A 26,323-nucleotide genomic window follows, 5' to 3' on the forward strand; every position below is an offset into this window, starting at 1 on the left:
GGCCATAGTGGCAAAATTATTACAGTATGGCAAATTAAACACTGGGGTTTAATTTACCTAGCAACGACTTATAGATGACCTGGAGCCAGTGAGTTTGGCAACGGATATAAAGCGAGGGCCAACGAGAGCGTACAGGTACAGGACTGCATCCAATTTGCTGAGTAGAAGGTTATTTTGTAAATGACATCGCCGAAGTCAAGGATCGGTAGGATAGTCAGTTTTACTAGGGTATGTTTGGCAGCATGAGTGAAGGATGCTTTGTTGCAAAATAGGCAGCCGATTCTAGATTTAATTTTGGATTGGAGATGCTTATTATGAGTTTGGAAGGAGAGTTTACAGTCTAACCAGACACCTAGGTATTTGTAGTTGTCCACATATTCTAAGTCTGAACAATCCAGAGTACTGATGCTGGACAGGTGGGTAGGTGTGGGCAGCGATAGGTTGAAGAGCATGCATTTAGCTTTGCTTGTATTTAAGAGCAGTTGGAGGCCACGGAAGGAGAGAGTTGTATGGCATTGAAGCTCGTCTAGAGGTTAGTTAGCACAGTGTCCAAAGAAGGGCCAGAAGTATACAGAATGGTGTCGTCTGCGTAGAGGTGGATCAGAGAATCACCAGCAGCAAGAGTGACATCATTGATGTATACAGAGAAAAGAGTCGGCCCGAGGATTGAACCCTGTGGCACCCCCATAGAGACTGCCAGAGGTGCGGACAACAGGCCCTCTCCGATTTGACACAATGAACTCTGTCAGAGGCTAGGCAGTCATTTGAGCAACCAAGGCTGTTGAGTCTGCCGATAAGAATATGGTGATTGACAGAGTCGAAAGCCTTGGCCAGGTCGATGAATACAGCTGCACAGTATTATCTCTTATCGATGGCGGTTATGATATCGTTTAGGACCTGAGGTGCACCCATGACCAGCTTGGAAACCAGATTGCATAGCGGAGAAGGTATGGTGGGATTCGAAATGGTCGGTGATCTGTTTGTTAACTTGGCTTTCGAAGATCTTAGAAAGATAGGATAGATATAGGTCTGTAGCAGTTTGGGTCTAGAGTGTCTCCCCCTTTGAAGAGGGGGATGACCGCGGCAGCTTTCCAAGCTTTGGGGATCTCAGACGATATGTAAGAGAGGTTGACCAAGCTAGTAATAGGGGTTGCAACAATTTCGGCTGATAATTTTAGGAAGAGACGGTCCAGATTGTCTAGCCCTGCTGATTTGTAGGGGTCCATATTTTGCAGCTCTTTCAGAACATCAGCTATCTGGATTTGGGTGAAGGAGAAATGGGGAGGCTTGGGTAAGTTGTAGTGAGGGCTGTTGACCGGGATCGGGGTAACCAGGTGGAAAGCATGGCCAGCGTAGAAAAATGCTTATTGAAATCCTCAATTATAGTGTATTTATCGGTGGTGACACGTGTTTCCTAGCCTCAGTGCAGTGGGCAGCTGGGAGGAGGTGCTCTTATTCTCCATGGACTTTACAGTGTCCCTTTACTTTTTGGAGTTAGTGTTAGAGGATGCAAATTTATGTTTGAAAAATCTAGCATTCGCTTTCCTAACTGCCTGTGTATATTGGTTCCTAACTAAGGATATTTTGACAAGGTCAAAAGAGCTGGGCTGAGTCAGTTATGCTGTTGTTGCCTTGGGACTGACACATTTTTACTGAAAAGAAAACCTTGTTTGTGCCTGAAATAATGTGGTTTCTTTCCATTCAAATGATCATAATTCAATGAGAGCTCCATGTTTTGATGATATATAATGTCCAGTTTTCATTCAGTTCAATATTTGTAAAATACCTGATTGTCAGATGAATTTAGAGATAAGCCTCAACACAAAACAACGTATTGTATCTCAGAATGAAAAAGGCTAAATAAGATGACTAAATTGGCAACTGCACTCGCTATTCTATCCTGCCCTTGGCTTGGCCTCCGGAGTTGAGTGTTTGAGGACAAAGTCAAGCTGTAATATTCCTCCAGTGCTAAATCATCGAGGTGGTGTGTTTTGTTGTGAGACTAACTGTGATTACAGACATTCTCTCTCTCTCTCTCTCTCTCTCTCTCTCTCTCTCTCTCTCTCTCTCTCTCTCTCTCTCTCTCTCTCTCTCTCTCTCTCTCTCTCAGCATTGAAAGTAAAATAGACAGGAGATAGAAGTAGTAAGTAAAATATCTGTGCACATAGCCTGTCTTCTCTTGAGAGCCAGGTCTGCCTACAGCAAGGCTATGCTTACTGAGTCTGTACATAGTCAAAGCCTTTCACTCCAGAATCGCCCTTCACTCCAGAGCTGCCGGAGTCTCCCGCCTGTCCGGTGCTGCCGGAATCTCCCGTCCATTCGGGACCGTTGCTAGGGTCCCCAATCAGAGGTCTGCGGCGAGAGTCGCCCCTTGAAAGGCGGGTTGAGGCGGTGAAAGACTATGGTGGAGTGGGGTCCACGTCCCGCGCCAGAGCCGCCACCGCGGACAGACACCCACCCAGACCCTCCCCTATAGGTTCAGGTTTTGCGGCCAGAGTTCGCACCTTTGGGGGGGGGGGGTACTGTCACGTTCTGACCATAGTTCTTTTGTTATGTGTTTGTTTTAGGTTGGGCAGGGTGTGAGTTGGGGTGGGTTGTCTATGTTTGTTTTTCTATGTTGTGTTTGGCGTTTTGCCTGGTATGGTTCTCAATCAGAGGCAGGTGTCGTTAGTTGTCTCTGATTGTTTTCTGTCTTTGTGTATGTCACCAGACAGGACTGTTTCGTTTTGTGTCATTCTCTGTGTTATTTTTGTTTTAGTGTTCTGTGTTTAATAAATTCATCATGAACACGTACAACGCTGCGCATTGGTCCTCCGATCCTTGCTATTCCTCGTCAGAAGACGAGCGTTACAATGGGACCACGCAGCCTTCATACCGCTCAGGAAGGAGACGCATTCTGTCCCCTAGAGATGAATGTACTTTAATGCGAAAAGTGCAAATCAATCCCAGAACAACAGAAAAGGACCTTGTGAAGATGCTGGAGGAAACAGGTACAAAAGTATCTATATCCACAGTAAAACGAGTCCTATATCGACATAACCTAAAAGGCCGCTCAGCAAGGAAGAAGCCTATGGATTGCAACTGCACATAGGGACAAAGATCATACTTTTTGGAGAAATGTCCTCTGGTGTGATTAAACAAAAATAGAAATGTTTGGCCATAAAGACCATTGTTATGTTTGGAGGAAAAGGGGGTAGGCTTGCAAGCCGAAGAACACCATCCCAACTGTGAAGCACGGTTAATTAGCCTATCAGAAGCTTCTAAAGCCATGACATCATTTTCTGGAATTTTCCAAGCTGTTAAACGACATAGACAACTTAGTGTATGTAAACTTCTGACCCACTGGAATTGGGATTCTGTGAATTAAAGTGAAATAATCTGTTTGTAAACAATTGTTGGAAAAATTACTTGTGTCATGCACAAAGTAGATGTCAATACTGAATTGCCAAAACTATAGTTTGTTATCAAGAAATTTGTGGAGTGGTTGAAAAATTAGTTTTCATGACTCCAACCTAAGTGTATGTAAACTTCCGACTTCAACTGTATGTGTTACTACTTCTAGGAGTAGTGGGTGCGGAGCCAGGCGCAGAGAGACTTCTAGGAGTAGTGGGTGCGGAGTCAGGCGCAGAGAGACTTCTAGGAGTAGTGGGTGCGGAGTCAGGAGCAGAGAGACTTCTAGGAGTAGTGGGTGCGGAGTCAGGCGCAGAGAGACTTCTAGGAGTAGTGGGTGCGGAGTCAGGCGCAGAGAGACTTCTAGGAGTAGTGGGTGCGGAGTCAGGCGCAGAGAGACTTCTAGGAGTAGTGGGTGTGGAGTCAGGCACAGAGAGACTTCTAGGAGTAGTGGGTGCGGAGTCAGGCGCAGAGAGACTACTAGGAGTAGTGGGTGCGGAGTCAGGCGCAGAGAGACTTCTAGGAGTAGTGGGTGTGGAGTCAGGCGCAGAGAGACTTCTAGGAGTAGTGGGTGCGGAGTCAGGCGCAGAGAGACTACTAGGAGAAGTGGGTGCGGAGTCAGGCGCAGAGAGACTTCTAGGAGTAGTGGGTGCGGAGTCAGGCGCAGAGAGACTTCTAGGAGTAGTGGGTGCGGAGTCAGGCGCAGAGAGACTTCTAGGAGTAGTGGGTGCGGAGTCAGGCGCAGAGAGACTTCTAGGAGTAGTGGGTGCGGAGTCAGGCGCAGAGAGACTTCTAGGAGTAGTGGGTGCGGAGTCAGGCGCAGAGAGACTTCTAGGAGTAGTGGGTGCAGAGTCAGGCGCAGAGAGACTTCTAGGAGTAGTGGGTGCGGAGTCAGGCGCAGAGAGACTTCTAGGAGTAGTGGGTGCGGAGTCAGGCGCAGAGAGACTTCTAGGAGTAGTGGGTGTGGAGTCAGGCGCAGAGAGCAGAGGGTAAAGGACATCTGTATTTATTCAGGAGAAAAGTAGGTCACGCCAAAACACCAGGCGCATACAATGACCGGCCCAAAAACAGGACACAAACAGTCCGGAGAAATACAGAAAATATCACATCCACAAAACAAGCCCGCGCAAAAGCCGGCGGGCTTACTGGGTTTAAATAGCCCACAATCACAACCTAAACACAAAACAGGTGCAACTAATCAGACACAACTAAATGAAACAGAAAAGGGGATCGGTGGCAGCTAGTAGGCCGGCGACGACGACCGCCACCCGAACAGGAAGAGGCACCATCTTCGGTGGGATTTGTGACAGTATGTTGAAGATGTTGGGGTTCAAGCTGCATCCCTCTCTCACCACATGGCCCTGAGGAAAGAAACGTGTGTGTTTCTTGTCAATTTTAATCGCACGTAAAGTGGTATGTTTTCCACCAACACCACGTTCCGTCACTTTGTATAGCAGACCCTCATGCCACAATTAGTCAAAAGCATTTTGAAATCCACAAAGCATGAGAAGACTTTGCATTTGTTTTGGTTTGTTTGTTTGTCAATTAGGGGCAGCAGATAGCCTTGTGGTTAGAGCGTTGGACCAGTAACCGAAGAATTGCAAGATCGAATCCCTGAGCTGACAAGGTACAAATCTGTCGTTCTGCCCCTGAACAAGGGAGTTAACCCACTGTTCCTAGGCCGTCATTGAAAATAAGAATTCGTTTTTTAACGGACTTGCCTAGTTAAATAAAGGTAAAATAAAAAAATGGGTTGTGCAGGGTGAATACGTGGTCTGTTGTATGGTAATTTGTTAAAAAAGCCAATTTGACATTTGCTCAGTAAATTGTTTTCACTGAGGGAATGTACGAGTCTGCTGTTAAGGCAGAGGATTTTCCCAAGGTTGCTGTTGACGCGCATATCCCACGGATGTTAATGGGGTGTAATGTGGTAAAATCTCTCTCTCTCCGCAACAAATTACATTGACTGACAGCTCCAATCATTCCACAGTATTTGCTCAGCAAGTACAGATGTGAGTGACACACAACTAATGGGAGGAGGGTGTCAGTAGAGGAAGACAAGAAATGAAACAGGAAACAAAATCCTCCCTGTATGACACCCTCCCCCTTGTCCCCCTCCTCCTCACCCGGTTCCCTCCCTTCCCCCATCTTCCTTTCTGCCATTCCATTTCCACCAAATCCATTTTGATAGCACATCACTGGGCCCAGCAAATGGCAGATAATCCTTCACAAGTTTATCACTAACCCCTTTTTTAAAATGTTGTCTCCCTGCACATATGCCTGCCTTGCTTGCTGACACAATCTGCCAACCGGTGCAAGCCAGGTTTTCCGGATCACACATCAAAAAGCAGCAGAGACTCCCCAGCACGCACAGTGAAGGGATGTCATGATAACACGCAGCACTCCACTGTGTTATGGAGGCTCAGTGTGCTTCAACTCTACAAGAAAATGTCAATTCTAAGCCGCACCATTCTCATTTAGACCATTCATGTTTAATGGTTTTCATTGCAAAATGAAGAGCAGTGATTTAAGAGAATTAAATAAAATGGAAATAAGAAAGTCATTTTTGTATCCCAATAAAGAAAAACACAATGCTGGAACTACATAATAATTTATCATAACTCCAAAGGAAATAAAATACACACATTATTCATCACAATGGGGAAATATTCCACATCCAATTGGATATTCCAGTAAAGAGACGCCTGAAGTGACTGAGGTTGACGACAAATACCAGCAGTGAGAAACTCTAAGGAAAGGAATTAACTCTGTGAGTTAGTCTGTGCTGCTTCTAAAGCACCTAAACAAGTAATGGATTGGCCTAAGGGATGAAGTTCATGCAGCAGAGGAAGAGAAAGAGACCGCCTCACTTGATTACAGTATTTTCAGTTCTCTCTCTTTCCTAAACTTGATCTGATGAAGACTTAAATCCTCCTCTTGTTTTATTTAGTGCTCAATAAAGGAGCAGCCAGACACCAGGAGAAGTCATCCATCCTGTGCAGTATTGCTCCATCTCAACTGGCACCCTATTCCCTATTTAGTGCACTACTTTGACCAGGGTCCATAGGGCTCTGGTCAAAATTAGTATACTATATAAGGAGTAGGGTGTCATTTGGGACACAGCCATGTAATACTTGCATTCCTCTCCCTTAGGGCAAACTGCCAGTAAATCTCTCTTTACAAAACCAGTCCATCCAGCCTGCCAGCCTGCACAGATACATGTCCACCACAGCACCCTCCCCGGCTCCTTTTCAACACCTTTTCCTAGGAGACACGGGGATATTACAAAGATAAAGCAGTGAGATAAGAGGAGAGTTTGAGGGGGAGAAGCTGGAAGAATGAGGAGGGGAAAGTGGAGTTGTGGGTGAGGGATAGAAGTTAAACATTTATGCTGTAAAATAAAAGAGAGAGCAAAAGCAGAGAAAATAGAGAAGAGTGATTGTTTCTGGTACTTTGTTGGAGTGATTGAGAGTAGTGTGAACGGTGGAGGTGTAAAGTACAAACAGAGGAATGACGAATGAGAGACAGATGGAGGGAGGAAAGGATGAGGCCTGAAGTATTCCCTCATGAGCCTGAAGAAAGAAGTGAGCGATAGCTAGGGAGGCCTGCAGAGCCTCCCTCGCCTCCATACATGGTGAATGGTCTCTCTTTTTTTCCAACCCTCTGTGTTGGTATGAGTGAGTGTGAGAGAGAGACTGAGACTATTGGACTAAGGAAATTTGATTTATGTCTTGGAACTTTGATCTCCTAAAAGGCTTGAGGATTTACACAACAATTATTCTTCTCGACACCAGCTGAAATAAATGATGTGCCGATGGCAAGAGTCCAGAATAGGTTTTAATAGACTGACCAGTGCTTGCAAGAGTGAGTGAGAGAAATGAGGGAGACAGAGAGATAGAGAGATGGGGGAGGGGATAAAGAGGGAGAGGGGGGGGAGAGAGAGACAGAGAGGGGGAGCAAGAGAGTGAGAGACAGAGAGAAAGCGACAAAGAGAGGGGAGTGAGACAGAGAGAAATAAAGAGACAGAGAGGGCAAGAGTGAGAGACAGAGAGAAAGAGAGATAGAGAGGTCTCAGACGGAATCCAGGGAGTCTTGATTTACAACAGATAATGAAAAAAACACCAAGGACACCGACCATAAGCAACTCCATAAGAAAAGAGTAATAGTCTGTGTTCTCTGTGTTTTCCCATCATATCTAGTGTAATCGACAATAATGAAATTAGCCAAGCCATCTCCAGGCTCACAGAGAGAGACACACGTTACTTACACTTGGTTTATAGCAGGACTGGAATAGGTCACACAGTGGAAGCACAAATAGTTATAGCATGCTTCATAAGCTCAAAGCTCTCATAAAAGTAACAAAGTACACACCACAGAAGACAAGAGAGAGAGAGAGAGAGAGAGAGAGAGAGAGATAAAGAAGGGGAGAGACGGAGAGATGAACAGAGTTTGTCAGAACAAGGAGATATATACTGAAGTAGCTACACAAAGACAAGAAGGAATAGTTCATCTCCACACACATGGTACCTTTTCCTTTTCTTATTTTCACCTTCACCAAAGGGATGGGCTGTCAGTCCAATAATTTGACTCTCTGAACAGCTCTGAAAAAAGGCCCCAAATTTGCCAGACCCATAAGTCCACTCTGCCCTCTCCCTCCCTCTCGCTTCCTTCTCTCGCTCTCTCTCTCCCTCCTGCTCTCTCGCTTTCCTTCTCTCGCTTTCTCTCTCCCTCCTGCCCTCTCGCTTTCTCTCTCCCTCCTGCTTTCCTTCTCTCTTTCTCTCTCTCTCGCTTTCCTTCTCTCTCTCTCTCTCTCCCTTTCCTTCTCTCTCTCTCTCTCTCTCTTGCTTTCCTTCTCTCTCTCTCTCTCTCTCTCTCTCTCTCTCTCTCTCTCTCTCTCTCTTTCCTTATCTTTCTCTCTCTCTCTCTCTCTTGCTTTCCTTATCTTTCTCTCTCCCTTTCCTTCTCTCTCTCTCTCCCTTTCCTTCTCTCTCTGTCTCTCCCTTTCCTTCTCTCTCTCTCTCCCTTTCCTTCTCTCTCTCTCTCTCTACCTCCACTGTGACAGCTGGTTGTACTCAGTATTGGGTCTAACATGGTACTTTGAAATAGCAATCAATGCCTTTATACTGCAGGGAGGGCTTGTAAAAGTGTCATTGAGAGGAATATACAACGCCATATTTCACCCGGTTTTTCTATTTATAAATGCTGATTTACGGCTGCAGAAATGTGTACCCATTAAAGATGATATGATGTATTTTCAGCCTCGTTCTGAAATGCATGAATCTCTCTCCCTCTCTCTCTGTGTGTGTGTCCTTGTATTCTGTGTAGCTTAGGAGGCACCGGTATTGTAACCTTCTGGCAGGCCCTGCAGAAGCAGCTTGCTCTCTCTCCTTGCAACTAAATAACCCTTTATAGGCCCAAACTTAGCCAAGTTATTGGGGTGCTGTGCACATGCACTGAGCCGGGGAAGGAAAGACAAAGCATATCAACTGGAAAAAAATGGAGATGCAAGAACACAAAAAAGAGAGATGAAGTGGAGAATCAGACAGCAGAGATGTGAGGGGGGAAATGATACAGCTACATATCCTCCCAGTAATCAATACAAGTATTGATTGCTATAGCAGAGCTGTTGGTGTTGTGTTATGTTATGTGGAGGCCTCACATATGAAGGCTGATGTTGGAATCTCCTCTCTCACACACACAGACCCCCCCCCCCAACTCCTCTCTGTCTGTCTGTGGAGCGAGGATTAATGGTTGGACTGCAGCAGTAGCCGGGGTCAGCAGGGGAAATATTTCATAAGTGTCAGCTTGGCCCACAGCCATTAACTCAGAGTTACAAATGAGAATGCACATACACGCTCCAATGACAAACAGCCGGATGCATGGGACTTTCTGGGGCACATGGCCGTAGAGGGGGGTTAGGATGATGTATTGGACTCCTTCACTTTCATGTATTCAGTTCCAGTCTAAATTACAGCCGGGCCCACTATGAATTACAGCCGGGCCCACTATGAATTACAGCCGGGCCCAGTTACAGCCGGGCCCACTATGAAATACAGCCGGGCCCACTATGAATTACAGCCGGGCCCACTATGAATTACAGCCAGGCCCACTATGAATTACAGCCGGGCCCACTATGAATTATAGCCGGGCCCACTATGAATTACAGCCATGATTCTTAAATGGAAGAAGTTTGGAAAGCATATTTTTATTGTTTTAATTTTAAGCAAATTGATTCAATACAGTAACACATTAATTATAGTGAGTAGTGGCAAAATGAAATGTAATTGTGAATCTTCAATGATTGTCCATCTGGATCTGTTCATACAGCGCATTCGGAAAGTATTCAGACCCCGTCCCCTTTTCCACATTTTGTTACGTTACAGCCTCATTTAAAATGGATTAAATAAAAAATGTTCCTCATCAATCTACACACAACACCGCATAATAACAAAGTGAAAACAGTTTTTTTTATGTTTGCAAATGTATAAAAAATAAAAAACAGAAATACCTTATTTACATAAGTATTCAAACCTTTTGCTATGAGACTCGAAATTGAACTGGTGGATCCTGTTTCCATTGATCATCCTTGAGATGTTTCTACAACTAGATTGGAGTCCACCTGTGGTCAATTCAATTTATTGGACATGATTTGGAAAGGCACACACCTGTCTATATAAGGTCCCACAGCAAAAACCTAGCCATGAGGTTGAATAAATTGTCCGTAGAGCTCCGAGACAGGATTGTGTCGAGGCACAGATATGGGGAAGGATACAAAAAGCGTCTGCAGCATTGAAGGTCCCCAAGAACACAGTGGCCTCCATCATTCTTAAATGGAAGAAGTTTGGAACCACCAAGACTCTTCCTTGAGCTGGCCGCCCGGCCAAAATGAGCAATCGGGGGAGAAGGGTCTTGGTCAGTGACCAAGAACCCGATGGTCACTCTGACAGAGCTCCAGAGTTCCTCACAGAGTTCCTCTGTGGAGATGGGAGAACCTTCCAGAAGGACAGCCATCTCTGCAGCACTTCATCAATCAGGCCTTTATGGTGGAGTGGCCAGACGGAAACTACTCCTCAGTAAAAGGCACATTACAGCCCGCTTGGAGTTTGCCAAAAGGCACTTAAAGGACTCTCACACCACAAGAAACAAGATTCTGTGGTTAGGTGAAACCAAGATTGAACTCCTGAATGCCAAGTATCATGCCTGGAGGAAACCTGGCACCATCCATACGGTGAAGCATGGTGGTGGCAGCATCATGCTCAGGGGATGTTTTTCAGCAGCAGGAACTTTGAGACTAGTCAGGATCGAGGGAAAGATGAATGGAGCAAAGTACAGAGAGATCCTTGATGAAACCTGCTCCAGAGCGCACAGGACCTCAGACTAGGGCGAAGGTTCACCGTCGAACAGGACAACAACCGCAAGCATAAAGCCAAGACAACGCAGGAGTGGCTTCGGGACAAGTCTCCTTGAGTGGCCCAGCCAGAGCCTGGACTGTTCTGATCGAACACCTCTGGAGAGACCTGAAAATAGCTGTGCAGTGACGTCCAACCTGACAGGGCTTGAGAGAATCTGCAGAGAAGAATGGGAAAAACTCCCCAAGTACACGTGTGCCAAGCTTGTAGCATCATACCCAAGAAGATTCGAAGCTGTAATCGCTAACAAATGTGCTTCAACAAAGTAAAGGGTCTGAATGCTTATGTAAATGTGATATTTCTGTTTTTTATTGGGTATTGTGTGGAGATTGTTGAGGGAAAAAAAACATTTTAATCCATTTTAGATTGTAACATAAAAAAATGTGGAAAAATCCACTGCAGAACAGATCTAGTGCTTCTTAGACTTGTTTCAGAGAAAATGACAGATCTATAACTCACATTTCTATGTGAATTTGGTTGGGTCTCCCAAAAAGTTATATATTGCAGCTTTAAGTCCTGTTGTCCCTCTGAGAAAAAATTGGGGCTTTTCAATTATATCACGTGTGTGGGGAAGTGACGTTGATAACTTAATCTTCCTGGTTCTTTAAAAAATTGGTGTTGTCAAAATTAGCACATTTGATGGACATTTTAAAAGAAGTGTGTGCAATTACTAATTATCATTTTTGTGAGTTTGATTTTCAAATTGTTTCTAGTCAGAGAATAACTCAGGAATAGTTCTAAAAAAATGTCACCTTAAATTAGAGCTAAATACAAGGTTATCAAGAAATGTCCCTTAGTGGAAACGTCGATACAGCAACTATGTTTTTCATCTACTGTACCCATTGACTGTAATGTTAATTTTTTAAATATTTACATCCTAATGACCAATACAGAGGACAATTTTGCACTTACTTTAAAATATAAATAACTCTATATTGTAACGGTTTTCTGTAGGCGAAGGAGAGTCGGACCAAAATGCAGCGTGTAGATTGCGATCCATGTTTAATAAAAAAACGTAAACACGAATCAATACAAACACTACAAAAACAAGAACGTAATGAACGTAACGAAAACCGAAACAGCCTATACTTATGTAAACTAACACAGCGACAAGAACAAGGACACTAAGGACAATCACCCACGAAACACACAAAGAATATGGCTACCTAAATATGGTTCCCAATCAGAGACAACGATAATCACCTGACTCTGATTGAGAACCGCCTCAGGCAGCCAATGATTATGCTATACACCCCACACAACCCCAAGACGAAACACACCACAAATAAACCCATGTCACACCCTGGCCTGACCCAATAAATGAAGATAAACATAATAAATATAGACCAGGGCGTGACATATATTTTTCACATTTTCTTCTATGTGACATGTTTTTAAATTCTCAACCCAAACACTTATGTTATATATCCGTTTCCTCAGGAGGATATGGAATGAATTTGCAAAATGGAGAAGTTCCTTTTTTTATTCCATCCCGGGATTTCACTGCGGCTGTCATGGCCCAGGGTTGGAAAGCAACACACTAGGAGATTAATGGGGGGGCGGTCCAGTGCAATAACCGTTTGTTTGATGTAACAAGACTGATTTACTTCCACATTGATAGGCTTTTAATTGAGCGGCTCCATCCTTTGTCACATGAAAGGCAGGGCAATCGATAAGGCCCCCTCTCACTCCGGATCTCGATAACTGACAGGTAACTTTGTGATGACCAAATTTTTCCCTTCCTTCTCCCATGAACATGATGATGATGCAGGAATTGCATGAAAGAAAACTAAATGTGCGGGATTCGGATGTGGTAGGCAGGTCTGGATTGTTGGCATATAGGTTTAGGCCTATACACTCATACTGCCTGCCTTGTGGGAATAAATGTAGCTTATTGTTGACAGTCTATGACCATTTTATTGTAACTGAATTTTTAGATGTATTGTATATCACATGAATATCTCTCAGGTGAGCATGGGAAGAGTAGGATATTGTTACAATAAAAGTCCATAGGGCAGCGCACAGTTGTCCCAGCGTCGTCCGGGTTTGGCGGTCATTGTATATAAGAATTTGTTCTTATCTGACTTGCATAGTTAAATAAAAAAGTCTCATATATATATATATTTCTGATAACCAAACATGTACAGTACCAGTCAAAAGTTTGGACACACCTACTCATTCAATGGTTTTTCTTTATTTTTACTATTTTCTATATTGTTGAATAGTAATGAAGACATCATGACTATGAAATAACATATGGAATCATGTAGTAACCATAAAAGTGTTAAACAAATCTAAATATATTTGAGATTCTTCAAAGTAGCCACCATTTGCCTTGATGTCAGCTTTGCACACTTGGCATTCTCTCAACCTCTCACACTTGGCATTCTCTCAAATTCTCTCATTCTCTCATGAGGTTGACACCTGAAATGCATTTCAATTAACAGGTGTGCCTTGTTAAAAGTTAATTTGTGGAATTTCTTTCCTTAATGCATTTGAGCCAATCAGTTGTGTTGTGACATGGTAGGGTGGTATACAGAAAATAGTCCTATTTGGCAAAAGACCAAGTCCATATTATGGCAAGAACAGATCAAATAAGCAAAGAGAAACAACAGTCCATCATTACTTAAAGACATGAAGGCCAGTCACTACAGAACATTTCAAGAACATTGAACGTTTCTCCAAGTGCAGTCTCAAAAACCATCAAGCGCTATGATGAAACTGGCTCTCATGAGGACCGTCACAGGAAAGGAAGACCTCTTCTGCAGGTGATAAGTTCATTAGAGTTACCAGCCTCAGAAATTGCAGCCCAAATAAATGCTTCACGGAGTTCAAGTAACAGACACATCTCAACATCAACTATTAAGAGGAGACTGAGTGAATCAGGCCTTCGTGGTCAAATGGTTGCAAAGAAACCACTACTAAAGGACACCAATAGTAAAAAGAGACTTGCTTGGGCCAGGAAACATGAGCAATGGACATTAGACTGGTGAAAATCTGTCTTTTGGCCTGATCAGTCCAGGTTTGATATTTTTGGTTCTAACCGCTGTGAATTTGTGAGAGGCAGAGTAGGTTAACAGATGATTTCTGTATGTTTGGTTCCCACCGTGAAGCATGGAGGAGGTATGATGGTGTGGGGGTGCTTTGCTGGGACATTTATTTAGAATTCAAGGCACACTTAACCAGCATGGCTACCACAACATTCTGCAGCGATACGTCATCCCAGTTGGTTTGCGCTTAGTGTGAGCGCAAAGGAGAGTAATGGAGTTCTGCATTAGATGACCTGGCCTCCACAATCACCCAACCTTTTTTTATTTGTATTTATTTGATTTAATATTTGATTTAACTAGGTAAGTCAGTTAAGAACATATTCTTATTCATAATGGCAGCCTACCAAAAGGCAAAAGGCCTTCTGTGGGGACGGGGGCTGGGATTTAAAAAAAATACAAAAACAAATATAGGACAAAACACACATCACAACAAGAGAGACACTACAACATTACATAACGAGAGACATAAGAAAACAACATAGCATGGTTGCAGCACATGACAATACAGGATAGTAGCAATACAACATGACAACAACATGGTAGCAGCACAACATGGATGCAATATTGAGATGGTTTGGGATGAGTTGGACCGCAGAGCGAAGGAAAAGCAGCCAACAAGTGCTCAGCATGTGTGGGAACTCTTAAGACTGTTGGAAAAGCATTCCACTGTAAATGCTCCGGGTGTCGTGGGTGTGGAGTCAAATGCAGGAGACAGAGAGTTCAATGCTGTGCGTCTTTAATAGCACTAACGCACCACAGGGTGCTCACAATAGTTACGTTCCCAAACACAGGGAATCAAAATGTACAACGGAAAAAATCACGACCAGGCACTAACACGTACCTCTACAACAGAGCCGAAGGTTACACTGAAATAATCCCGCACAACAACCAGGCGGGCCGGCTGTCTAATACAGACAAACTAATTAAACATAAACAGGTGCTACCACTAAACATACAAGGAGGGGGAGGAAAGACAATCAGTGGCAGCTAATAGGCCGGTGACGACGACCGCCGAGCGCCACCCGCCCGGGAAAGGGAACCACCCTCGGTTGGACTCGTGACATCCACATGAAGCCGGTTGAGAGAATGCCATGTGTGCAGACTTTCATCAAGACAAAGGGTGGCTACTTTGAATAATATAAAATATATTTTGATTTGTGAAACACTTTTTTGGTTACTACATGATTCCATATGTGTTATTTCATAGTTTTGATGTCTTCACAATTACTGTACAAAGTAAAAAATAGTAAAAAATAAAGAAACCCTTGAATGAGTAGGTGTGTCCAAACTTTTGACTGGTACTGTATGCATCATAACACAACTATGGCTACATTACTATTACCACTATTTGAGTGGGAGAAAATTCTAACTATTTCTAAAATATGCAATACATTTTTATCTAGGGTTAGGCTGTGGCTGTTCATTGAGACATGTATTTTAGCATCTGATGATGGATAAATAGCACAATAAATAGCACAATAATACTGCTTGCAGTCTTTTAGTTATTAGTATTTATTCTGCATATCCTATTCATTATTTTGATATAATAGGAAAATACTGGAAGGATCAATGAAGATATACATTGTGCAAGACACTCAGCTAGCAGCACATAACATTCTAAGAACCATATGTTTCTTAGGTAGGAATTTCATTTAGTATTTAGTAAGGTTCTAAGAATTTTATTTAACATATATTCCTTTCTCGGCATCAACAAAACTCTATCCTGTTTTCGTTTTTTTTGGTAGCGCCCACTAATTGGTCACACCTGAACTTAATTTGTCCTTGTTATGAGCTTATGTACGAAGGGCTATATAAATAAATTTGATTTTGATTAGATTTATTTCCTTTGAAATGTGATCTGTTTGACTAGACTAAAATGAATAGCTTTGTATAAGTAAAAAAAAAACATGGCATTCTAGCTCCATCCTGGTGGCACAGTGTATTAATTCCATGGATAGAGAACAGAAGATAATAGGTTTGAAGCTCACTGAGGCCGTGCCACTATAATAAATACATGTGTTTGCATGATTAATGTCTAAGCAATTGTGCTTGGAGTTCAAAACAGTTAACCAAAGCTAGCAGTGCTATTGCAATTGTTATTGACATTTTTTCTTAAAACGTTATTTAATTACTTTCAAATAACCAATATTTTCCGTTCTCAGAACATTTATAAAACCTCCCAGGAAAACTTTCAGGGAACCATAGTAAAATGTTCTCAGAATCTCCTTGCAAACAAAAATGTATGTTCCCAGAACAGGTCAAATGTTCACTTCCATTCTCAGAACGATAAAAAAAAACTTTCGTTTTTCCGTTCAATAAAAGTATGGCTTAATTCGCACACCCAATTGGAAACCAAAAACGTATGTTCCCACAACTTCCAAGGAATCAAATGTGGTAGCTGGGAGGAATGTGCAGGAGATTTCATTTGCACCAAGTATGCGTACCAGATGGCACCCTATTCTCTATAGTGCATTAGTGCATACTTTTGACCAGGGCACTGTATAGAGAATGGTGTGCTATTTGGGACGCAAAGCCAAGTGCTGTGAATGCCTTGGTTGTACTTCTATCAAATGCCCTCTCTGGATCATTGCAAAAACACCTTTTGATGTCAGCTGAAATTTCACACAATAATGTAGGACAACCTGATTTGAGTCAGACGGGGCCTGGAAGTCCACAGTTAGTCTGTTCTCCCTGGTTCTTCACCCACTATTCCTGTTTTTTCTCCATGTGGAGCACAATAGATACATTATATTGTACCAGAAATATGTAAATATCCCACTTCTTATTGCGCATGTGTGTGTGTTGCTCTGAGTGTGTGTGTGTGTGAGAGAGAGTGTCTGTGAGAGAACCCTGTATGTAGATACTGATGTTTTAAACCAGAACCAATCAAAATCCTTATTTTTAAACTATTTGTCCAGCGTGGAATGTTGCCTACTTTGCTCCTTTTCTTTTTTAGGGGTTGAGGCCTAAATGTAATGTCTGCTACACCCTATGAAAGTCTTATTCACCCTGGAGAACACAGACGGGGCTAGAGCAGCAAAGCCCAGCCTCAGGCCTGTATTCCCATTCCACACACTCCATAAGTCACACACAGATAATTAAATAGGAGTTATTTCCATTCATTTCTCCTCCACTGCCCCTCAGACCGTTTATCATTCTCCTCTCTGTGCCTGCAGCTTACAGTAGATGCATCCCAAATGACACCCTATTCCGTACTTAGTGCACTGCTTTTGACCAGAGCCCATATGTGAGGAGTATTGGCATGTTGAATGAACTGAGCTGTCTGTTTGAACTACTGGCACACAGCTCGGACACCCATGCATACCCCACAAGACATGCCAGCAAAGGTCTCTTCACAGTCCCCAAGTCAACAACTGACTATGGGAGGAGCACAGTGCTACATAGAGCCATGACTACAGGGAACTCTATTCCACATCAAGTAACTGATGCAAGCACTAAAATGAATGCAAACAAGTGTATAAAAATATACCTTATGGAACAGCAGGGACTGTGAAGCAACACAAACATAGGCACAGACACATGTATACACACACACACGACAACATATGCACTATACACACACATACACATGGATTTTGTGTTGTAGATATGTGATAGTGGAGTAGGGGCCCGAGGGCACACACTTAGTGTGTTGTGAAATCTGTTGTACATGTATTATACATTTTGTTCAATTGTTTAAGTGCCTTCATTTTGTTGGACCCCAGGAAGAGTAGCTGCTGTCTTGGCAGCAGCTAATAGGGATCCATAATACATACAAATACAAATAGGGCTTTGGTCAACAGTAGTGCACTATATAGGGAATATGGGGCCATTTGGGATGCAGACAGTAAACTACACTCAGTCAGTGGTTTCTCTCCATTTACACTCCATTGATCGAATCAGAGGGGCTATAGAAATGGACATGGTCTGAAAACCATTTGAAATATGGGCTGAACTACAGCATCTTCCTTTACAACTTAACGATCACACCAGAGGTCAATTGAGAATGTACACCCTCATGTGCCTCAAACTTCATTTTACTCTTACAAGAAGTAGGTCTACAATTGACAGGATGAGCCATCCATTTTTCTAGTGATCTACATTCTGTATATCACTAAACTCAAGTGAGTCAAACACCAACCTTTTAACAAATAAGGCCAGCCATTTTACATGTTAGCAGATGCTCTTACGCTTGCTCAAGGGAACATCAACAGATTTGTCCCTTAGGTCACCTCAGTGATTCCAACCAACAACCTTTCAGTTACTGGCCCAACCCTCTTAACCGCTAGGTTACCTGCCGCCCTAGGCTTCCATTACATGCCTCAGTGGGTCTGTAAATCACACGATCGAAGACAGAGGATGTCTGTGGGGTCCCTAGTCTCCGTTGCCTAGCCGTGTAGCCCTAGCCACAGGACAGGGTGTTTTGTTAGGCTGCTGTTCTAGTAAAGACCTCTTGCTTTGATATGGCCATGCAAAGGCAAATGCTTCCAGGGCCGGCCTAAGAGATTTCTACTGCAGAGCGCCCTCTTGATGGGAAACCCACCCCTTAAATATCAACAACAGGAAATGGCCATCAGTCACCAACATGCCACAACAGCTGTAACCAGCCCAACTTCAATGCAAAACATGAAAGGAGCTACTCCCCAGTGTTTCAGCCCTCCCCTTGTTTCTTTCTCTCTCTCTTTGTATCTTTTTCCTCTCTTGCCCTCCTCCAGGTCCCCCCCCCTCTTCTTTAACCCATACACCCAAAATATACCCTTTCTCTCAACCAACTAACCCCCTTGCACATGGAGGACTGAGTTACACGTTTATCGGTGAATAACTTGCGTTATACGCATGACACGTTTCCTCATGAAATTTCTTGAATGTTTTAGATCAGCACTAGACACTGAATAAAAATTGATTTGAAATTATTTCTATTCTGCATGCTTTGTGGCCTACCCTACATTTGAATTGGCTTTGTGTCATGAACCAACCTTCATCTATTTGTACAGCTTTCATCGCATGGTTGAATAAAACAAGCACACACAGACAGACGGACACATTGAAAACAAAGATCACATCACACTTAACCCCTTGTACATCTGCATTCACATGCTCTTGGATCTGGGCAGGTTATTCAAGCGTTCACTGCAGTGTGTAGGTGATAAGTGACGGCTAAGCCTAATGATGACAGGTCAAACAGCGATCCTGTTGAGTGAGGCAGAAGAAGTGACTTCATCTATCCATCCCCCAGCCAGCCAGCCAGCCAGCATCCCACTGCCTTTCCTCTTAACTAAAGATAAATGGCATTTGTCGTTATAGTCAAGGACTACTCTGCTGACAGCACCATTAATAATGGGACATGGAAAGTGTGACAGAGCTTATCAAGCTTGTAATGGGCCATTATGACACATAATCAGCAGAGAAAAAGGCCCTTATTTATTGTTCTCTTGAGTCATTGAGTATGTCAGCTAGACTACAGTTCTCTCAGTGTAATTGGTTTAAATGAAGTGTTGTTTAAATCAGAACAGGTATATACTCCCGGCTGTTGTTTAGGAAGATAGAACACACACAGCTGGTACAAGATGAGTTGTTCCTCATTTCAACTGGGCCTGAGATTACAAACTAGATTTATGGAGGAATAGTTGTCCTTTTTATGTTTGAACGAGGCAAAAAAATGTTGATGTTGATGGTTGTCACGTAAGTTCACATAACATGATTAATCAGTATTTGATTGGATAATATTGGTTGAATATGTTTTTGTTTTGTTTGCTGTGTTACTGTCAGACAGTTGATATTGTGTTGTCATGACACGCACCTCTAGACGAGTGTGACATTCAAATTGTTCACCTAAATGGAGACGATGACATGTATTAGATGGCCTTTTAACGGGAGGTGACATGGCATCATGTGGTTACTTGGGACAGAAATGAGAACTATCATGCTAGACATGATTTATGACCAATGGAGGAGCAGAGGAGCCAGAGCATCACAGTTTCTTTATTTCAGACAGATTGTAATTGCATCTGTCAGGGAAAATGTTCAAATAATACATCCAATCCATTGCGTAATTAGATTAGTTAAATTACCTAATTGGCAATTCAGCCAGCAGTAATGCAATAAAGGCAATTAACATTCCAGAATTGTACCCAGACATGAACATAGTGCTGTTATTTCGAATTGAATGAACTAATTTACAAGGGGAATGGGTATACGCTATATAACAAATGACATTTAAAGCAAAATCAGCTTGTTGTGTGGCTATAAACTATCTATGGTAGAGATCGTTTTTTATTGACATAAAAAGTGACTTAAATTTCAGTTATCATAAAAGTACATGTCTATATATTATGCAATATTTAAAAACATTGCCAAGGAGAGTGTAGGGGTGTGGACACAGGCAGGCCGCGCCTCTACAAGGAGAGCCGATCCCCTTATTACGAATGCGTGAACTCGCGATTGGACAGCGGTTTCTTGCTAAAAAATTCGCCTCCTTAGTTTGGTCTTTAGTATGTGAAATGAGCATGGTACTAGCTGTTGTGTGAACAGAGAGACAGTGGGACAGCGACAGGAAAGCCTGACCGTATCGTCTACGGGGATATTCTATTTACACTTGTCCATGTTTATTATTTTCTGGTGATAACTGACTACAGATGATCTTTCTGCTCCATTCCTCTTTTACAAGACGGACGGATGTAATTGTCCAATCCAAGGAAAGTATTTTGAAAGGACAGAAGATTGGGTCAAGGAATGTTGACATTTGAGAGAATTCTTCTTCTATAAAGACAATCATTTGAACTGATTCATGAGACCCGTGCTACTGTTGGTATATTTGGATTAAAACAGACCGAGTACTTATGCTTGATTATTGATTTGTGCATCATATGTTGTTTTCATAAATGTATTTCTACTTACAACAACACGTTCCCTGCCATCGCCCGAACTCTGCGCCGCCCCGATCCAGATGAACAATTCTCCCCGTGGATCTGACGCGCATTTACGCAGTCCGTCCCCTGAGCGTACCGGTAACGACCGTTGTAATTCACTCCCGAGAGGAACTAAAAGACAGCTGGTTTCCGTACCTTCTCCCTCAGATCCAACACGCCAGGCTAGAAGGCTGCCTATTCGGATTCTAAAGATGTTGAGCACTCACAGTAGCATCTTGCTACACCCAGAGTATCTCCAACCCCTGACATCCGCGCCAGTAAGCATTGAGGTAAGCAAAGCACATTTTCTAGAACTGTCGAATTCTTCGATCATCCTCGACCGTGTTAATGTTTGGAATTATTTACAGATATTTATTAATATCCCACGTATTTTCCAATATTACTCATGTATTAGCCTACGCATCAAACTACGCATAACATTGTAACTAATTCGTCTACATTACAATACAGTGTATATTTGTTTTACCTTTCAAGTGACCCAACAAACTAGATTATGAAATTAATATTTCAAATGAGTAGCCTATTGTTGAGTTATTCTTGAGTTATTGAGGTTACATAAATAGGCCAGTGTGTTGATTTGATACTCTCATATACTGTGTGTAATTGTCTGTAAAATATGTAAACAGAAATAGTTCAATCGTTTCCTTCGTTTTTCCCAAATAGAACAGATGATATTTACCACGTTCCAAATTTGCAGTCATACATTGTTGTCGCTTTCACTCTTTCTATTAAGGATTTTTTCATAGGGCAAACACAGGGAAATAAAACTTTGGGGCAGATTGATGTCTCCTTCCCTCTGCCAATAGATATATATGACTCATGGGCTAAATTATTACTAACATTTACAACGCATTTTACTGCACCTTGTTTATTGGATGGGCATTTTATTTGGCCTATTAAATGATACTGGCTAAAATATATTTATAGTGGACATACTATACACGCAGAACAAAATCAAAGAAAACAATTACAGAATAGTTACCGAATTACCATCCAATGTAAGACCAGAATAGAGTGTGACTATAGAGTACTTTAACGTGGCTGTGCTCTCATCCAGTCTCTGTTTGTGTCGCCCCCTCAGCTGGATGCTAAGAAGAGTCCTCTGGCCCTGCTGGCTCAGACCTGCTCACAGATCGGCAAACCAGACCCCCCCTCCTCATCCAAGCTGGGCTCCCTCTCCTCCATCAGCCTCAGTGACAAGGAGCCATCCGGCCGCTCCTCCAGCTCTGGCCACAAGTCTGGAGACCAGCACCAGTCCCTGGAGGATAAGTCCAGCTTCAAGCCTTACAACAAGGCCGGAGGGGAATGCCGCAAGGATGGGTTGGTGATCAAGGGTGCTACAGACAAAGCTGGCTTCAGGGTGCCCAGTGGTGGATCCGGGAGCAGTGGCTCTTGCCCGTCCTTCCCCCCACACTCCACCTCTCCCAGCTCCACCTCCCCTCCCCTGCACTCCCAAGGCCAGTCCCACAGACAGACCCAGTCCCCGTCCACACAGCAGCAGACATCACACTCTCAGGCCCTGCACATAGACAACAAGCCTGTAAGCTCGGACCAGGCCAGCTCAGACAGCAGCACAGGGAAGAAAGATTCTGATCACAGTAAGGAGAAGCTGGATGGGACCCAGCTAGCTAACTCCAGTCACATGCGGGCTATCGCCAACTCCAGCAATGCCAGCTCCGCTAGCAGCCCGCGGCCGGAGAGCAAGGCTGACCCACAGTCCTCTCAGTCTGGGCTAGGCTCCGGACACATCGCCCCTGTCTCCCCCTTCAAACCAAGCCATTCAATCTTCCCCATGCCCCCCTCCTCCATGGGTTACCATGGCTCCATAGTGGGTGCCTATGCAGGCTACCCATCTCAGTTCATGGATCATACCAAGTCTAGTCTAGGGATGGGGATCCCAGGAAAGCACCCCAGCTCCAGCCCCCTCACTGGGGCCTCACCTCCTTCCCTTATGCAGGGTCTATGCAGGGACCCGTACTGTTTGACTTACCCCAACCACCCCCATTTAGGGGGAAGCAACTGCAATACATGTGTCCATGACCCCTCCTCTCTAAAATCAGGTTACCAAATCATGTACCCATCACACCACCTTCACTCCCTCCACCCCAGCTCTCTATCCTCCACCACCCCCACCCTGTCCCACCCGCTCTATACCTACGGCTACATGCTGCAGAACGAGCCCCAGCCACACGCCTGTAACTGGGTGTCAGTAGGAGGGCCGTGTGACAAACGTTTCTCCACGTCAGAGGAGCTGCTGGCCCACCTGCGTACTCACACGGCTCTAACTGGTGGGCTGGACAGTAAGCCCCTATCTGCCTACCCCTCCTCAGCCGCCTCCTGCCACCTCCACCTTCCCCAACCCGGCAGCCCCGGCACCCTGCCTAGCTCCTTCTCCCTGCGGGGGTCACCTGGCCTGAGCCTGGCTCGCTACCACCCCTACTCCAAGGCCCACCTGCCCGGAACCCCAGGCCTGCCCATGCACTCACTGCAGGCGTCCTCGCCCTACTACTCCCCCTATGCCATCTACAGCCAGAGACTAGGCTCAGCCTCCACCCTGGGCTACCAGTGACGTCTGAGGACACAACGACAACAGAACAGGCACAAGCTGGACACCTCAAATATGCACAGTGGATGGATGGACCAGGCCCCGTCTGGACAGGAGGGGTCCTCGCCTGTCGCCAGAACAAGGGGGCCTTACCGTGCCTGCCTGGAATACCACCTGTTAGCCACAGGATTCTGAATGGCATTTCAATGGCAAGACCCAGTGGTGATGGCTGGCCAGCAGTAAAGGCCCAGAGACATTGGTGTGTGGGCCAGACACCTGCCTGGGAACAGAAAGGAGCTTGAATTTGATTGGATGAGATTGTGGGATTTCGGATTGGTTTTTGATTTTGATTTTGATGTTTTTTTGCTCCCTCCCAGGACTGAAAACATGTATTTATTTTTCACTTGAGCGCTTGGCATTCAAACTTGGGGGAAGTTTACTATCCAAATTAATTGTTCATAAGTATTCTAATTGGAAAAAAAATATTTTAAATATATTGTTATTATGCCTATAATACACTCTTTAAATAAAGTTTTTCACAATGGCAAAGATGAACTGTTTTTTTTCTGGAGGAATAAGCCTAAATTTGTTCTTTGCTTCCGTGTCTTTCCATCTCTGCTGTTTGTTTTCTTCTTCTATTCAGACTGATGGAAAATGTAATGTCACGATGATAAAGTCTTCTTGATAAATTGCCATTTATTTAGTATTTGTACATTAGCAAAGATGCAAACAATTTTCAAGTGTTATCGAGTCAGCACATTGGAGTTGCTGACTGTCACTGAAAGAGGATGAGATGAATTCAAACAAAATAAAAGCACAACGATGGCAGTGCTGCCCATCTGACAGGGAAAGGTCTTATTTTGTTTTAAAACATGTACTTGATTGCATTTAAAGTAGTTTTATTGAAATGCTTATATAGTGTCATAACTTGTGACACTATATAACTAGTTTTCATTAGGGCTATAAGGGGGTCATTTATCTTTTTGCTAAATTGTACTAAATTATTTTAGTAAACAATTTAACTATTCAAATATTCATGTAATTTAGCTGTTGCACTGCTGGTGTACTGCAGTTCTATGGACAAGTATAGTTGTAATTTAGTGATATACTACAGCTATATGGATATATGTAATAATTCAGAATAAATAACAGTTGATGGGATTTCACACTGTCCCAGACAAGGCAAATCATATTTAGCTTCTTACTAAATACCACTATCCCTCTTTCCTCTCCTTCTCCCTCTACCTCCACCACAATGTTGGCTGTTGGGAGTGCAAGACAGGGTTTAATTGCTGATGCTTGTTTGTTAGGGGGCCAGAATAGCAGTCTCAGCAGCACTGTGGCTTGCTGGCTGTCGCTGAGTGGCCGCTGGGTCAGTGGGATTTCGATAATGACTGGAGGGTTGCTGACCCTGGCTCCCCTCCCTGTTTGACGGATGGCCCTGCTACACAAAGGCCAGGGCTAACAATGGGAGGTAGTTAATAGAGAAATATTAATCAAAGCTCCTGACACCTTGTCCTCCCTAGAGAGGAGGAGCACAGCCTTTAAACCAGGAAACACAAACAACAAGCCTGTGTCCCAAATGACACCATGTTCACAATGTAGTATAATACTTTTGACCAGAGTCCCCTGGGTCCTGGTCAAAAGTAGTGCACTAAAGACTAGGATGACAGTTGGGACAGATACCATGGCTCTCCCCTGGTGGGGAACAGCATTTAGTAGGTTAATAAATACAATACTGTATCATGTATTATCTGAGGACAGATTTCTCTGTTTTAAGTATCTGTTAGACGCTAATATTCAGGGATAGAGAATGAAAGCCTATGTAACAACACCATAGTTCAGTAATTCCAGTGTTTTGTGTCTTGGTTCAATTAAATAATGGTTTATTTATCTAGCCTAAATGGTCTGATAGTGTGGAGGATAGGAGGTGTATCTGGAAGTGAAGAGGCTAGTAGTCAGTCTTGGAGGTGGCTATTTACCCTGACTCCCAGACTCCCCTAGCTAGAGAAGCACACTCGGTTCATTAGCACTCCAGACAGGAGAGAGGGAGAAGCGACCGCAGGTGTCACTTGACAGGGCCATTAACAAAATAGATCACGCTCCCAAACCTCTGTGGGCTTGCCAGCTCCAGCCCTTCCTGCCCAGGAAGGTCACTCTGCCCTGAGAGCTGAGCAGGTGAACTCATCAGGAGGGAGGGAAGCCCAGCGTACACATTTTTCACCCCCAGAAACAAGCTAATGCCAACAGACTGGGACATGAATGGTCTGCCACACATATGGCTTATCTGTGTTCTCTATCTGTTTTCAGGGTTGGATCAGAGGTTGGAATCAAAACTAGGACAGATAAGTTGTTGTTTTTAGCTTGTACTGTAAATAAGAATACAGTTTATACTGAAGATACATTAAAGTGCTAAAAGAGGTCCACTAATTGGGTCATGTCCTAGTATATGTTGCCACCTATGGGTCTGTTGTAGAAGTACAGATTATATATTTGACTCAGTATTGCATTATTCCTCTTTGTCATGTTGTACATAACTATTGGCTTTGTTTATCCAGATCCCTGTGTAAATGTAGTAGTAAATGTCAGAGTTCAAAAATGATGTTAATGTCCTCTAGAGGCTGGCGCTGGCCCTTAAAAGACTGTTGTGAGAGATCAGCCTCACACTAGTGTATTAGAACCAGAGGTCAAACTGAGGACAAAACGTTCAATCTTGTCAAGAGGGAGGAATTAATTCTGCTGTCGCCCATTTACACTCATTCATCAAAGGCTTCACTATTCTTTCCATCTCAGTACTCTCATCAGTCTCACTCTCCATCTATCTTTAGATTCTCTCACTGCTACAGCTGAGTCAACACCCAGATACTTCATTTCTGTCACCTCTGCTCTGCAGGCTGGCCGGCTGGGTGAGGAGGGGGAGGCTGGTGGGGAGGAGGGCAGTTAATTTAGTTTCCAACTGCTCTTCTCAAAGGAGGGCCCACACCTGAGATAGATTGATCT

At 43.7% G+C, this 26,323-nt stretch overlaps 1 protein-coding gene across 1 annotated transcript; it reads left to right on the forward strand.

Annotated features, from left to right (window-relative positions):
* The first annotated feature begins 20,336 nt into the window (after positions 1-20,336).
* Positions 20,337-23,874, forward strand: LOC135513901 (zinc finger protein 703-like). Its single transcript, XM_064936902.1, has 2 exons — positions 20,337-21,047; positions 21,860-23,874. The coding sequence occupies exons 1-2, from the start codon at positions 20,796-20,798 to the stop codon at positions 23,345-23,347; spliced, it is 1,740 nt and encodes a 579-aa protein (XP_064792974.1). The 5' UTR covers positions 20,337-20,795; the 3' UTR covers positions 23,348-23,874.
* Positions 23,875-26,323: the final 2,449 nt, after the last annotated feature.

The sequence above is a fragment of the Oncorhynchus masou genome, chromosome 25 (genome assembly GCF_036934945.1).
Source record: "Oncorhynchus masou masou isolate Uvic2021 chromosome 25, UVic_Omas_1.1, whole genome shotgun sequence".
In the NCBI taxonomy this organism is placed as follows: domain Eukaryota; kingdom Metazoa; phylum Chordata; class Actinopteri; order Salmoniformes; family Salmonidae; genus Oncorhynchus; species Oncorhynchus masou.

Excerpts from the sequence above, each read along its gene's own strand:
- LOC135513901 (XM_064936902.1), top strand. The coding sequence starts at position 20,796 with ATGAACAATTCTCCCCGTGGATCTGACGCGCATTTACGCAGTCCGTCC. Across the intron at positions 21,048-21,859 it reads CCGCGCCAGTAAGCATTGAG|CTGGATGCTAAGAAGAGTCC; the intron begins GTAAGCAAAGCA and ends TCGCCCCCTCAG.